The sequence below is a fragment of the Pecten maximus genome, chromosome 14 (assembly GCF_902652985.1).
Source record: "Pecten maximus chromosome 14, xPecMax1.1, whole genome shotgun sequence".
NCBI classification, from domain to species: Eukaryota; Metazoa; Mollusca; class Bivalvia; order Pectinida; family Pectinidae; genus Pecten; species Pecten maximus.
The window spans coordinates 2984198-3001303 of NC_047028.1; the positions used below are offsets into that span (position 1 = coordinate 2984198).

Genomic DNA, 17106 nt, shown 5'->3' on the forward strand with positions numbered 1-17106 from the left:
CATGCTAAAACACCAAATCAACACCTTAAAACAACACGTCAGCATGCTAAAACACCAAATCAACACGTTAGCATGCTAAAACACCAAATCAACACGTTAAAACAACACGTTAGCATGCTAAAACACCAAATCAACACGTTAAAACAACACGTTAGCATGCTAAAACACCAAATCAACACGTTAAAACAACACGTTAGCATGCTAAAACACCAAATCAACACGTTAAAACAACACGTTAGCATGCTAAAACACCAAATCAACACGTTAGCATGCTAAAACACCAAATCAACACGTTAAAAAACACGTTAGCATGCTAAAACACCAAGTCAACACGTTAAAATAACACGTTAGCATGCTAAAACACCGAATCAACACGTTAAAACAGCACGTTAGCATGCTAAAACACCAAATCAACACGTTAGCATGCTAAAACACCAAATCAACACGTTAAAATAACACGTAAGCATGCTAAAACACCAAATCAACACGTTAAAACAACACGTTTGCATACTAAAACACCAAATCAACACGTTAAAAAAACACGTTAGCATGCTAAAACACCAAATCAACACGTTAAAACAACACGTTAGCATGCTAAAACACCAAATCAACACGTTAAAACAACACGTTAGCATGCTAAAACACCAAATCAACACCTTAAAACAACACGTCAGCATGCTAAAACACCAAATCAACACGTTAGCATGCTAAAACACCAAATCAACACGTTAAAACAACACGTTAGCATGCTAAAACACCAAGTCAACACGTTAAAATAACACGTTAGCATGCTAAAACACCGAATCAACACGTTAAAACAGCACGTTAGCATGCTAAATTAGCATGACAAATCATGACAAAAATAACAAAATCATGACAAATAATGACAAAATCATGACAAAACATGACAAAATCATGACAAAACATGACAAAATCATGACAAAGCATGACAAAACCATGACAAATCATGACAAAATCATGACAAAAATGACAAAATCATGACAAAATCATGACAAAAATGAAAAATCATGACAAAACATGACAAAAATGACAAAATGAGGACAAAACATGACAAAAATGACAAAATGAGGACAAAATCATGACAAAAATGAAAAATCATGACAAAACATGACAAAAATGAGGACAAAACATGACAAAAATGACAAAATGAGGACAAAATAAGGACAAAATAAGGACAAAAAGGACAAAATGAGGACAAAATGAGGACAAAAAGGACAAAATGAGGACAAAATGGACAAAATTAGGAAAAAATGAGGACAAAAAGGACAAAATGAGGACAAAATAAGGACAAAATGGGGACAAAATGAGGACAAAAAGGACAAAATGTGGACAAAATGTGGACAAAAAGGACAAAATGAGGACAAAATGAGGACAAATAAGGACAAAAAGGACAAAATGAGGACAAAAATGACAAAATCAGGACAAAAATGACAAAATTAGGACAAAATGAAGACAAAAAGGACAAAATTAGGACAAAATCATGACAAAATCATGACAAAACATGACAAAATCATGAGAAAAATGACAATATCATGACAAAACATGACAAAACATGACAAAATGATGACAAAACATGACAAAACATGACAATATCATGACAAATAATGACAAAATATGACAAAAATGACAAAATAATGACAAAACATGACAAAACATGACAAAATCATGACAAAAATGTTAAAATCATGACAAAACATGACAAAATCATGACAAAATATGACAAAACATGACAAAATAATGACAAAATCATGACAAAACTGACAAATAACGTCATGAAAACCAACCCGGCTAGCCATCTACATACTACACTAGCATGCCGAAAGTCAATAACGTCGTGAAAACCAACCCGACTAGCCATCTACATACTATACTAGCATGCCGAAAGCCAATAACGTCGTGAAAACCAACCCGGCTAGCCATTTACATACTATACTGGCATGCCGAAAGTCAATAACGTCGTGAAAACCAACCCGGCTAGCCATCTACATACTATACTAGCATGCCGAAAGTCAATAACGTCGTGAAAACCTACCCGGCTAGCCATCTACATACTATACTAGCATGCCGAAAGCCAATAACGTCGTGAAAACCAACCCGGCTAGCCATTTACATACTATACTAGCATGCCGAAAGTCAATAACGTCGTGAAAACCAACCCTGCTAGCCATCTACATACTATACTAGCATGCCGAAAGTCAATAACGTCGTGAAAACCAACCCGGCTAGCCATCTACATACTATACTAGCATACCGAAAGCCAATAACGTCGTGAAAACCAACCCGGCTAGCCATTTACATACTATACTAGCATGCCGAAAGTCAATAACGTCGTGAAAACCAACCCGGCTAGCCATCTTCATACTATACTAGCATGCCGAAAGTCAATAACGTCGTGAAAACCAACCCGGATAGCCATCTACATGCTATACTAGCATGCCGAAAGTCAATAACGTCGTGAAAACCAACCCGGCTAGCCATTTACATACTATACTAACATGCCGAAAGTCAATAACGTCGTGAAATCCAACCCGGCTAGCCATTTACATGCTATACTAGCATGCCGAAAGTCAATAACGTCATGGAAACCAACCCGGCTAGCCATTTACATGCTATACTAACATACCGAAAGTCAATAACGTCATGAAAACCAACCCGGCTAGCCATTTACATACTATACTAGCATGCCGAAAGTCAATAACGTCGTGAAAACCAACCCGGCTAGCCATTTACATACTATACTAGCATGCCGAAAGTCCATAACGTCACGAAAACCAACCCGGCTAGCCATGAATCATCAACAACAGATATTGAAAGAAGAAGATGTCTAAAAGAATCTAAAAAGATAAAATCTCAAGAAAATACAAAGAAAGGTATGTCACTTCTGCTTTTGAAAACCAAGATACAGGGGCGAGAATTGATGACATCTATGGGTTTTTTTTCTCTCCCAGAATGCCTCATTTCAAGATGGCTACCCAATTGGCAGCCATCTTGAATGAGGCATTCTGGGAGAGAAAAAAAACCCATAGTGTCTTCATATCTCTCACTACGTTATGAAGAGGTTATGTTTGATTGACATCAATGCTTGCCATACTATACGATTTTAGTTGTTTTTTTGATACGGTCGATAATGGTTTATTAATCTACAAAAAATATCGAGTGAGGACGAAGTCCGGGGTAGATTTAATACTCCTATAATCAAAGTTAATGCCTGACATATATCAAAACTTACACGGCGGATCAATATGACTTGATGGCGCGATGGGTACAGACATATTAGTTTGGCTGACAGTCAGATACTATCTTTTCAAAAGGACCACACTGAGGTTGCCAAGCGAAGGCAGGTTCTGGAAAAGTTTAATCAGTTGAGTTATTGGTTCCTTGAAAGGTCATTTGAACATAAATCCTAACTGGCTACCGTCATAACGTAAATGTAAAGATGACACGTATTTTAATCAGATTGTTAACATCTATGTATTAATTCGATGTGTTCACTATCCCAGTATGTGTTCAGTGTGTTCATTATCCCGGTATGTATTCAGTGTATTCATAATCCCGGTATGAATTCTGTGTGTTCATTATCACGGTATGTATTCAGTGTGTTCATTATCCCGGTACGTATTCTGTGTGTCCATTATCCTAGTATATATTCAGTGTGTCCATTATCCCGGTATGTATTCAGTGTGTTCAGTATCCCGGTATGTATTCAGTGTGTCCATTATCCTAGTATATATTCAGTGTGTCCATTATCCCGGTATGTATTCAGTATGTTCATTATCCCGGTATGTATTCAGTATGTTCATTATCCCGGTATGTATTCAGTTTGTTCATTATCCCGGTATGTATTCAGTGTGTCCATTATCCTAGTATATATTCAGTGTGTCCATTATCCCGGTATGTATTCAGTGTGTTCAGTATCCCGGTATGTATTCAGTGTGTCCATTATCCTAGTATATATTCAGTGTGTCCATTATCCCGGTATGTATTCAGTATGTTCATTATCCCGGTATGTATTCAGTATGTTCATTATCCCGGTATGTATTCAGTATGTTCATTATCCCGGTATGTATTCAGTGTGTCCATTATCCTAGTATATATTCATGTAACCGGGGATATCAAATAACCACTTGGACATGATTTGTTTGTCGTGAGTTCTTTATTTTGACAAGTTCAGTAGGTTAAAACACCTACACTCTGTAACAAACATAAAAGACTAAAATTACACAAAGCACATACATTGCAAGATACAATCAAGGGAGATAACTAGCGAATCACACTAGTTATGCTAACACGAAATATAATCTGGACACATGCAATACATTAACTAAGATATTAACTTTGTAATAATTATCTTTACAACTATCTTATTGAAATTACAATAAATATAGATCATATACATTTAACATGAAATTTATCTTTGAGACGAAAGATCTACTCTAGTACAAATCACCTATAAAGAGATTTGTATCAACATATATAAACAAACTGGATTCTCCCATAATAAGTTACACAATATTACAATACACTAAAAAGGTATTCACCTGTGTATGGCACAGAGCCAATTCAACCTCATATCATCACCAGTATTCCATGTTTCTTATGACAATCTAAAAAATGCATAAAAACAGTTCTTTCTAATAATACTGCAGATCTGTACATATATAATGGATTAATTTAACCATTACTCACTTATATATATATATTACTGAAAAATACTGCTCTGTATATACAAAGTTACAATTCAAAATAGAGATTTTGAATAAAGATAATAATTTAACTTAAATGCCAAACTTATAAAGTTCATAGCAAATCTACAATATAAGCTAGTTAGATACAATACATTGAAACAGTAATAATTCACTAGAACCATAACTTACCTATAAATTCTCTGTCTTTCGGTCCTTTGTCACAAATGTCCGACTCAATATATGTATAGGTCTGATCAGTTTGGCAGACTGTAGAGAACTAACTTCCTTACAAAGAGATTCCCGCCAAACTGACCAAAGGCTATTATAATATCTTGACCAATAAAAAGTATAGAAACCTATCACATGTACGTCATGTGATGTATAAAAATATAACTATACAGGTAAGGTAACTTAAAAATAGACATACAGGTAAGTCAGCAATAATCACTCCCTGTAATCTATAACACACAAACACCTCTTCTGTTACACACACACTGAACAATATGGGCACAAATAAATAAATAACACAAGTCAATAAAATATATACATACAAATTATATAAAGCATGACATTAATCACCCTATTACATTCAGTATGTCCATTATCCCGGTATGTATTCAGTACGTTCATTATCCCGGTATGTATTCAGTATGTTCATTATCCCGGTATGTAATCAGTATGTTCATTATCCCGGTATGTATTCAGTGTGTTCAGTATCCCGGTATGTATTCAGTATGTTCATTATCCCGGTATTTATTCAGTGTGTTCAGTATCCCGGTATGTATTCAGTGTGTCCATTATCCTAGTATATATTCAGTGTGTCCATTATCCCGGTATGTATTCAGTATGTTCATTATCCCGGTATGTATTCAGTATGTTCATTATCCCGGTATGTATTCAGTATGTTCATTATCCCGGTATGTATTCAGTGTGTCCATTATCCTAGTATATATTCAGTGTGTCCATTATCCCGGTATGTATTCAGTATGTTCATTATCCCGGTATGTATTCAGTATGTTCATTATCCCGGTATGTATTCAGTATGTTCATTATCCCGGTATGTATTCAGTATGTTCATTATCCCGGTATGTATTCAGTATGTTCATTATCCCGGTATGTATTCTGTGTGTCCATTATCCTAGTATATATTCAGTGTGTCCATTATCCCGGTATGTATTCAGTGTGTTCAGTATCCCGGTATGTATTCAGTGTGTCCATTATCCTAGTATATATTCAGTGTGTCCATTATCCCGGTATGTATTCAGTATGTTCATTATCCCGGTATGTATTCAGTATGTTCATTATCCCGGTATGTATTCAGTATGTTCATTATCCCGGTATGTATTCAGTGTGTCCATTATCCTAGTATATATTCAGTGTGTCCATTATCCCGGTATGTATTCAGTATGTTCATTATCCCGGTATGTATTCAGTATGTTCATTATCCCGGTATGTATTCAGTATGTTCATTATCCCGGTATGTATTCTGTGTGTCCATTATCCTAGTATATATTCAGTGTGTCCATTATCCCGGTATGTATTCAGTGTGTTCAGTATCCCGGTATGTATTCAGTGTGTCCATTATCCTAGTATATATTCAGTGTGTCCATTATCCCGGTATGTATTCAGTATGTTCATTATCCCGGTATGTATTCAGTATGTTCATTATCCCGGTATGTATTCAGTATGTTCATTATCCCGGTATGTATTCAGTGTGTCCATTATCCTAATATATATTCAGTGTGTCCATTATCCCGGTATGTATTCAGTATGTTCATTATCCCGGTATGTATTCAGTATGTTCATTATCCCGGTATGTATTCAGTATGTTCATTATCCCGGTATGTATTCAGTGTGTTCAGTATCCCGGTATGTATTCAGTATGTTCATTATCCCGGTATGTATTCAGTGTGTTCAGTATCCCGGTATGTATTCAGTGTGTCCATTATCCTAGTATATATTCAGTGTGTCCATTATCCCGGTATGTATTCAGTATGTTCATTATCCCGGTATGTATTCAGTATGTTCATTATCCCGGTATGTATTCAGTATGTTCATTATCCCGGTATGTATTCAGTGTGTCCATTATCCTAGTATATATTCAGTGTGTCCATTATCCCGGTATGTATTCAGTATGTTCATTATCCCGGTATGTATTCAGTATGTTCATTATCCCGGTATGTATTCAGTATGTTCATTATCCCGGTATGTATTCAGTGTGTTCAGTATCCCGGTATGTATTCAGTATGTTCATTATCCCGGTATGTATTCAGTCTGTTGATTATCCCGGTATGTATTCAGTATGTTCATTATCCCGGTATGTATTCAGTGTGTTCATTATCCCGGTATGTATTCAGTGTTCATTATCCCGGTATGTATTCAGTGTGTTCAGTATCCCGGATTGTATTCAGTGTGTCCATTATCCTAGTATATATTCAGTGTGTTCATTATCCCGGTATGTATTCAGTATGTTCATTACCCCGGTATATATTCAGTGTGTTCATTATCCCGTATGTATTCAGTGTGTTCATTATCCCGGTATGTATTCAGTGTATTCATAATCCCGGTATGTATTCTGTGTGTTCATCATCCCGGTATGTGTTCAGTGTGTTCATTATCTCGGTATGTATTCAGTATGTCCATTATCCCGGTATGTATTCAGTATGTTCATTATCCCGGTATGTATTCAGTGTGTTCATTATCCCGGTATGTATTCAGTGTGTTCATTATCCCGGTATGTATTCAGTGTGTCCATTATCCCGGTATGTATTCAGTGTGTTCATTATCCCAGTATGTATTCAATAGGTTCATTATCCCGTTAGGTATTCAGTAGGTTCATTATCCCGGTAGGTATTCAGTAGGTTCAATATCCCGGTATGTATTTGATGTGTTCAGTATCCCGGTATGTATTCAGTGTGTTCATTACCCCGGTATGTATTCAGTGTGTTCATTATCCCGGTATGTATTCAGTATATTTATTATCCCGGTATATATTGAGTATGTTCATTATCCCGGTATGTATTCTGTGTGTTCATCATCCCGGTATGTGTTCAGTGTGTTCATTATCTCGGTATGTATTCAGTGTTCATTACCCCGGTATGTATTCAGTGTGTCCATTATCCCGGTATGTATTCAGTATGTTCATTATCCCGGTATGTATTCAGTGTGTTCATTATCCCGGTATGTATTCAGTGTGTTCATTATCCCGGTATGTATTCAGTATGTTCATTATCACGGTATGTATTCGGTGTGTTCATTATCTCGGTATGTATTCCGTATGTTCATTATCCCGATATGTATTCAGTGTATTCATCATCCCGGTATGTATTCAGTGTGTTCATTATCCAGGTATGTATTCAGTGTGTTCATCATCCCGGTATCTATTCAGTGTGTTCATTATCCCGGTATGTATTCAGTATGTTCATTATCCCGGTATGTATTCAGTATGTTCATTATCCCGGTATGTATTCAGTGTGTCCATTATCCCGGTATGTATACAGTGTGTTCATTACCCCGGTATGTATCCATTATGTTCAGTATCCCGGTATGTATTCAGTGTGTTCATTATCCCGGTATGTATCCATTATGTTCAGTATCCCGGTATGTATTCAGTGTGTTCATTATCCCGGTATGTATTCCGTATGTTCATTATCCCGATATGTATTCAGTGTATTCATCATCCCGATATGTATTCAGAGTGTTCATTATCCAGGTATGTATTCAGTGTGTTCATCATCCCGGTATCTATTCAGTGTGTTCATCATCCCAGTATGTATTCAGTGTGTTCATTATCCAGGTATGTATTCAGTGTGTTCATTATCCCGATATGTATTCTGTGTGTTTATCATCCCGGTATGTATTCAGTGTGTTCATTATCCCGGTATGTATTCAGTGTGTTCATTATCCCGGTATGTATTCAGTGTGTTAATTACCCAGGTATGTATTCATTGTGTTCATTAACCCCGTATGTATTCAGTATGTTCATTATCCCGGTATGTATTCAGTATGTTCATTATTCCGGTATGTATTCAGTATGTTCATTATTCCGGTATGTATTCAGTGTGTTCATTATCCCGGTATGTATTCAGTGTGTTCATTATCCCGGTATGTATTCAGTGTGTTCATTATCCCGGTATGTATTCAGTGTGTTCATTATCCCGGTATGTATTCAGTGTGTTCATTATCCCGGTATGTATTATGTGTGTTCATTATCCCGGTATATATCCAATGTGTTCATTATCCCGGTATGTATCCAATGTGTTCATTATCTCGGTATGTATTCAGTGTGTTCATCATCCCGGTATGTATTCAGTGTGTTCATTATCCTGGTATGTATTCTGTGTGTTCATCATCCCGGTATATATTCAATGTGTTCATTATCCCGGTATGTATTCAGTGTGTCCATTATCCCGGTATGTATTCAGTTTGTTCATTATCCCAGTATGTATTCTGTGTGTTCATCATCCCGGTATATATTCGGTGTGTTCATTATCCCGGTATGTATCCAGTGTGTTCATTATCCCGGTATGTATTCAGTGTGTTCATTATCCCGGTATGTATCCAGTGTGTTCATTATCCCGGTATATATTCAGTGTGTTCATAATCCCGGTATCTATTCAGTGTGTTCATTATCCCACCATAATGTGACTTGTGGTAGACAGGTAATTTTCACATCAATCAGTTTCTACCTGGGTCATCAGTCAGGTGTGACCACACGCCATTGTTATGTAATAATGCCAGACCAGCTAACTAATTACTACTTTTACACTTTGACACCTGCGTGTGTATATGGTCAATTTCCTAGCTGTCTAAGCAAAATATCCTATAAACTTTTAAATACAACATCGAGTCAAAGAGGGGGGGGGGGGGGGGGGGATACAAATACTACAGGTGATAGCCGGATTCTTAGTGGGGATACAAAAAATGATATGTTTTTTAAGGATTGAAATGCTTTCATTTGGAAGTTATGGGCTGATGAATGCCAGCTGGACAAAGGCAAATTCAACATGAAGCGCGCTTCATGTTGAATTTGCCTTTGTCCAGTTGGCATTCATCAGCCCATAACTTCCAAATGAAAGCATTTTAATGCTTATATTTATATTTGACAACGAATTTGAAAGAATATATCCAGGAATTTTACTCTGATAATGAATGAACAAATTATTATCGCCAAAGACGGAACAGCCTTTTCAACAGCCATATTTCGTTATCGCCGACGTGACAATTATGACGTCACTATAATAATGACGTCATAATAAAGATTTGGAAGTTGATTTTGAAGTTATGGACTCATAACTTCCAAGTGAGCTTGGTAAAGTTATATAGTGGGGCTGCAGTAATATTCAATTTTATTTAAGGGTTAACTGTAATATTTTGTTTACGTTAGTGAGCAATAACACAAAAAAACTGGTGTGTACTCTGAATATATGAAAAGAGCACACCCCAGTTTTTTTGTGTTATTGCTCAATAACGTAAAAAAAAATATTACAGTTAACCCTTATAATTTAATTAACAACGGATAAGAAACATTTTCATTAAGCTTAACATGTTTATTTTGCTCCAGATATTTAAAAACACATCGATAAATACAAAATCCCTTGAACAACGATTACTCCGCTGACGTCACAGTTTATTTTTTTTATGTTATGAGACGGTAACATAATTTTTTGAGCCAATGAAAATGCTTGTTACAAGCAAAATTAAATTATTTAAGGATTAACATCAATTATTTTTTCTGTTATACAGTCATAACAGAAAAAAACTGGAGCGTACTCTAAATAAACCGCGAAGACAGTACACTCCAGTTTTTTTTTATGTTATGACTGTATAACAGAAAAAAATAATTAATGTTAATTCTTATAATTTAATTTCGTCTTATACACACCAAGATATTTCACTTTCTTTGGCGAACTCTTTTCTGTGACAAATTATTACGCAACGTCATCAGCCAATCAAAAATGACGTTACATTTCGCAACGTCAAAAATTTTGTTATGGAGGTATAACAAAATTATTTCAGCCAATGAAAATGCGTGTTTCATACAAAATTAAATTATATATTTATATAATATAATCTTTATCCTTTCAGGAGGCTCGGATAGATTAGCAAATTCTCTTTGGTTTATATATTATACCAGATATCTGGAAATCAGAAAATATACAATATAAACAAAATGAGAAATTCTCCTATTTATATCTCGCAAATTACACTATAATGTACACTTGTTGAAGATTTTCCCAAGAATTTATATAAACACATCTCTATCAGTAGGTTGCGAGTTTTGACATATTTGTGATTGTCAAACAATGATTGGATGATTTCTGATTTGCTAAATGTTGTTTTCTTTGCAGTCCTGTTTGAACTTATGCGTCCAGCAAAATGTTATAAATATTTGCAAATGTCTACCCACCTCAATTGAAGACTCTTTGTTGACCAGGCCTGAATACACCAACCTTGATTTCTGTGAGAACGGAGACTTTGAAAGTAAGTACATGCTGATGTTTATCTATAAGCTGCTTTTAAATCCTATCACAATTGTTTACAGCTACGTATTTGTTCTAAATTTATATACTTGTGTGTGTTGACGTAATGTACGTATTTGAAAATATGAATATTCATATATTTTATTGCGATTTATATATTTACTATATCATATTTAATTTTACAGTGTTATATAATGTATGGTATTGTTACACGAGTGTTGATTGATGTATACTGTTACTATCATAATTTGGTAACTTTGCTTATTATGGTTTATAACTATTATAACTATATGTGAACTAAACAACGAATGTGACCAGTATAATTCGATCACAAATTTAAGGATTTAAGTGTAGAAACATTTTGAATTGCCGTGCTATTACATCTCAGTTTATAATTCTGAATTGCCGTGCTATTACATCTCAGTTTATAATTCTGAATTGCCGTGCTATCATATCTCAGTTTATAATTTTTGAATTGCCGTGTTATTTAATCTCAGTATATAATTTTCGAATTGCCGTGTTATTTAATCTCAGTTTATAATTTTTGAATTGCCGTGTTATTTAATCTCAGTTTATAATTTTTGAATTGCCGTGTTATTTAATCTCAGTTTATAATTTTTGAATTGCCGTGTTATTTAATCTCAGTTTATAATTTTGAATTGTCGTGCTATTAAATCTCACTTTATAATTTTTGAATTGCCGTGCTATCATATCTCAGTTTATAATTCTGAATTGCCTTGCTATTATACCTCAGTTTATAATTACAGAGATGGTATGTCAGTTCAAGATAGAAAAACAACAGCTCGATGGAAGCTTGAACTGTGACTGTCCGACCCCGTGTAAGTAAGTATATTGTTGTAGATTATAAGGATGCTATTTGTTCACATGTCAACCATCTCCTGCAATCTCTCGCCCAACAAGGTAGACTCAAAACGCATTAAAAATTCTTTGATATGTATATCATCTTAATGATAACAACTTTATTTTTCTGGTTATTTATTTGGTTAAATAACAAGCATACCCAAAGTATTTTATGTCAGGTATCTATAAAACATATAAGGGAAAAATGAAACTTGAATAATTGCCAAAATATTTAGTTTTAAGCAGAACTAAACATACTCTTGTCTTTTTTAGTTTTTCATTACAACGTAACTGACGAACGAATATCGAAGATTTGGCAAATCTTAAACCAGTTGTATTTGCTGCAATTACTTCAATAAAGATATCCCTATCAATTGTATTGCAAAAAAAAGCAAATAAATTAACAGGGATATATATATGTATTGTGTTATTAAACGGGAGATATATCTATTGCGTTATTAAAAAGGAAATATTTATTTTGTGTTATTAAAAGGGAGATATATCTATTGCTGTATTGAATTGGAAATATATATATTGTGTTATTAAAAGGGGAATGTATCTATTTTAGTACAGTATAAACGGGGAAATGTATCTATTTTAGTATAAACAGGGAAATATATTTATTGTGTATTTGTATTATTACCATATCGATATATGATATATGGTATTTGATAAATAACCAATAATACTAGAATTATAGCAGTGCTGATTGAAATACCATGAACACTTTTGATTTCGGAAATAGTTCAAAATAACCAGGCTTGTTCATTTCATTTATAATACTTTTTTTAACAGTGAAATTGTGTATACGAAAACGCTGTCATCCAGGACTTGGCCTCATGACGAATATTTGGTAAGAACAGTTCCTCGTTTAAACAACATACATAATTGAGTAAAATACTAAGCAAACTATACATTGTAGCAATCATTATCTTGTGTGACAGTGACTTGGCCTGGCTGTACATTACGTTATTATTAGTATTATTACTTTTCTGTTTAAAGTAACATTTTTTATTTAACATGATAAATATCTATTTTGTTTAAACATCCTGGATCTTACAGATTTAGTATGCTACACGGAGAAAATGGCGTATCCAAATGTGTGTTAACAAATTTTGGTGCATGCTAAATCTGCTTAGTTGAGTCTATGTGTTTGAAGTTTAGAATTCCATTTGAACAAATCTTATCGAATATATGCTACATCTAGAATACCATTCAAGCCCATATAATTTTTTTCCATCGGTGGCTAGACTGGTATGATAACTTACGCTGTGTTGGGAAGTCAAGTTCATTGTCTTTGTGGCCTTAATTAGGATAGCCCCACATTGGTTCTTCATGATATGTACTGAAGAGTTATAACATTTTTTAATGAATTAATACTGTCTTACTGTTAGAGGATGACCTTCTTCATTCACGTAATGTCTTATTGTAGTGAGAACGTTCATTAAATAGGATAATAGAAAGTTGAAATAGATTTAGCAAATATCTAAAATACATAAATGTAAACGATGAAAGAATTAAAGGGAGATAACTTGAAATTGAAATATTCTTTAATAATACTACATGTATATGGTTAACAAAACAACAAATTTGCTTCTCTGTATGTTTTACAATCTGTTGAAGTGTGTTGTATTTCTTTCAAAAGTCTACTTTTGCCGTCTTTTTGTCTTCAGTGACTTTGAATTGCTTATGGCCATAGGGAAGTTAAACGGTGTTACAATATCTAACATAATGTTGGCTGATATATCCTGTTTACACGGTTACCTGTAATGGTAATATTGTTAATGTTCCAGCGCCAGTTCCTTATGGTGAAGGTGTGCGCTAAGAATCTGACGTCGGCAAGCGATGCCTGCAAAAAGTACAAAGAAAATCCCAAAACGTTCGACGGGTCAAGGTAACACATCTCTCGATATTTAGTAAGGAAAGAAATGTCATTACATTAAACCAAGTGTAGGTACTGTGTTACCACTATTGTGGTATCGTGTTACACGTGTAATATATTTCATGATTGACATCGAGTTACACGTGTGATATATTACATGATTGACATCGTGTTAAATGTGTAATATATTACTTGATTGACATCGTGTTAAATGTGTAATATATTACTTGATTGACATCGTGTTAAATGTGTTATATATTACATTATTGACATCGTGTTACATCTGTAATATATTACTTGATTGACATCGTGTTAAATGTGTAATATATTACTTGATTTACATCGAGTTACACGTGTAATATATTACATGATTGACATCGTGTTAAATGTGTAATATATTACTTGATTGACATCGTGTTAAATGTGTTATATATTACATTATTGACATCGTGTTAAATGTGTTATATATTACATTATTGACATCGTGTTACATGTGTTATATATTACATTATTGACATCGTGTTAAATGTGTTATATATTACATTATTGACATCGTGTTAAATGTGTTATATATTACATTATTGACATCGTGTTACATGTGTTATATATTACATTATTGACATCGTGTTACATGTGTAATATATTACATTATTGACATCGTGTTACATGTGTGATATATTACTTGATTGACATCGTGTTACATGTGTAATATATTACATTATTGACATCGTGTTACATGTGTGATATATTACATGATTGACATCGTGTTACATGTGTAATATATTAGTTATTGACATCACGTTACATTTGTAATCTATTATATGCTTGACGTCGTGTTACATGTGTAATATATTTCATGATTGACATCGTGTTCAATATGTAATATAATAGATTATTTGGCCTCGCTTTACATGTGCAATATATGACATGATTGACATCGTGTTACACCTGTAATATATTACATGATTGACATTATGTTACACCTGTAATATCTTACATGATTGACATCGCGTGGAACGTATATTATATTACATAATTGACATCGCGTTACATGTGTAATATATGACATGAATGACACTGTGTTACACGTGTAATATATGACATGATTGACACTGTGTTATACGTGTAATATATGACATGGTTGACACTGTGTAACACGTGTAATATATGACATGATTGACACTGTGTTACATGCTTGCTAAACATGTTTATCAGACTAGAATGATGACTAAATGTGCTGCTGTCATGCTTTGATATTATGTTATTTTCCACGTTAGACCATGCTGTTAGAACAGACTGTCTGGTATAATTTGAACACATTGTTCTAGTTGTAGTTATTTTGAAAGTCATATGTAATAACATTATATTCTAACACTATATCATGAGCTTGTGTAGCATATAACAATGTTATATCTGGCCCCGGAGTGAAATGTGTACTTTCTGATGTCACATAAACCTAATCAAAAGTCGAACCATAGTAAAGTGTTCTGTGAGTATATTTTCTCGTGATATGGTGTTTTTTTTCACCATCAGTGTCGTGGACAACTTTTTAGCCGTCAACATCTATTTCGAGGATGTCAACTACGAGGTGATCACAGAGTCCGCAAAATACGACGTAAGTTTCGTTCAAAATTACTTTGAAGCTAAGCATAAAGACTATTTCAAAAGCCCTAAAATGGTAATAAAATAATCATAAAAAACTGACATACACTCAAATGGTTAATTCCACTTAATATATATAATAGTTTAGCATCATTGGAAACTGCCATCTTATGATATTACGAATTAAATCGCCATGTGATTTAGGACCAGAAGTCTGATGATTGACAAACAACCTTTAACATCGGCTAAAATAATAGTCAGCCATTATTCACTGCTTTAATATAACATACTTGTGATAAAGTGTCTCCAGCCTATACATCTTTATGTTTACCAGTAACGTTTTGATTTTAATGGAGCACTTAAAAAAAGATATATCATGTTAAACAATACCTGGAAGTTAAATAAGGGTTAAATACCACCGATTGACATTGGATGATTTATGAATTTAACGTGATTTGTTATTCTTAATAGAATACGTATTCCAATTGTTATGATCTACAATGCACATAATGAGCGCTTCGGTTTTTACTTTAATTACAAAATCTAAGCTATGAAAACAAGAATTACGCTAATAAAATGATAATGAAATGAATTGTAGACATTAACAAAATGTAAAATATGATGTATTTTTCCTTAAAACATTTCAGCTTTGCACCAAATATTTATATGATCAGAACGCTATATTGGAGAATGAAAATCTAAGAATATTATGATAATTAGCGAAAACAGACGCGATAATGTTATCCAATGGAGAAATTTTAATATAACAACATGTATTGGTATAACACCCAGGGCGGGCTAACACAGTAATCACATCCATATTTACGATTGCTCCAAAATCATTCATATACATACAGTCTGATCACCGTTGAGGTGGCAGCTTAATCTTATTTGCATCCTGTTTCAGGAGTTCCAAGTGCTGGCCAGTGTTGGGGGAACACTCGGACTGTTTGTGGGAGCGTCCGTTCTGAGTTTTGTTGAAATAATTCAGGTCATACTGGAAGTTTTTATCTACCTGTGTAAAAGGAGGGTCAGGAAGAACGAGGTACAGCAGATACATCTAGGGGGAAGTGTGATAAACGAGAAGGCTTGAACAACGATACACGAGGGACTGTAATGACTCAGACTGCATTTCGCTCTCTTTAGCACTGTAGAATCATCAATATTCTAAACATCATTTAATTTACCAGTCAAGGGATATTACAGTCGATAGGGGACTGTCAAGTGTTTTGGGACCAATGCCATTGTATCATAACTGTGCGCATTTAATCTTCTTTTTTAATTTGGAAACGTTGCAAATTATACCATAATGATGGAAAAATTACGATTATAATTTTGTTTCTTATCAAGACATATGGTTGGATTTTTTTTTTTTTTTTCATTTGCAATTTCGTTTTTGCTGACCCTAGTTTCTATTTTAACATGAGAAACAACTCTTACAACAGAAAAGTGGTTTCGACAAAACCTTCGCTGTAGTGAACATATTAGTTTCATCAGATTGATAATTTTCTATATTTCACAGGCAAAATTGTAATAAATAATAATGGTAAGCACATGTTTTTCAATTGATAGG

General features: G+C 34.0%; 1 protein-coding gene across 1 annotated transcript in view; it reads left to right on the plus strand.

The window, feature by feature from the left end:
• LOC117341670 (acid-sensing ion channel 4-A-like) overlaps window positions 1-16889 on the plus strand; it is a 29822-nt gene extending 12933 nt beyond the window's left edge. The window contains exons 2-7 of the mRNA XM_033903539.1: window positions 11057-11189; window positions 11956-12031; window positions 12845-12902; window positions 13843-13943; window positions 15465-15546; window positions 16441-16889. Of these exons, the coding sequence (XP_033759430.1) occupies window positions 11057-11189; window positions 11956-12031; window positions 12845-12902; window positions 13843-13943; window positions 15465-15546; window positions 16441-16626 (636 nt within the window). The 3' untranslated portion in view covers window positions 16627-16889. The remainder of the gene's footprint in view (window positions 1-11056; window positions 11190-11955; window positions 12032-12844; window positions 12903-13842; window positions 13944-15464; window positions 15547-16440) is intronic.
• Window positions 16890-17106: the final 217 nt, after the last annotated feature.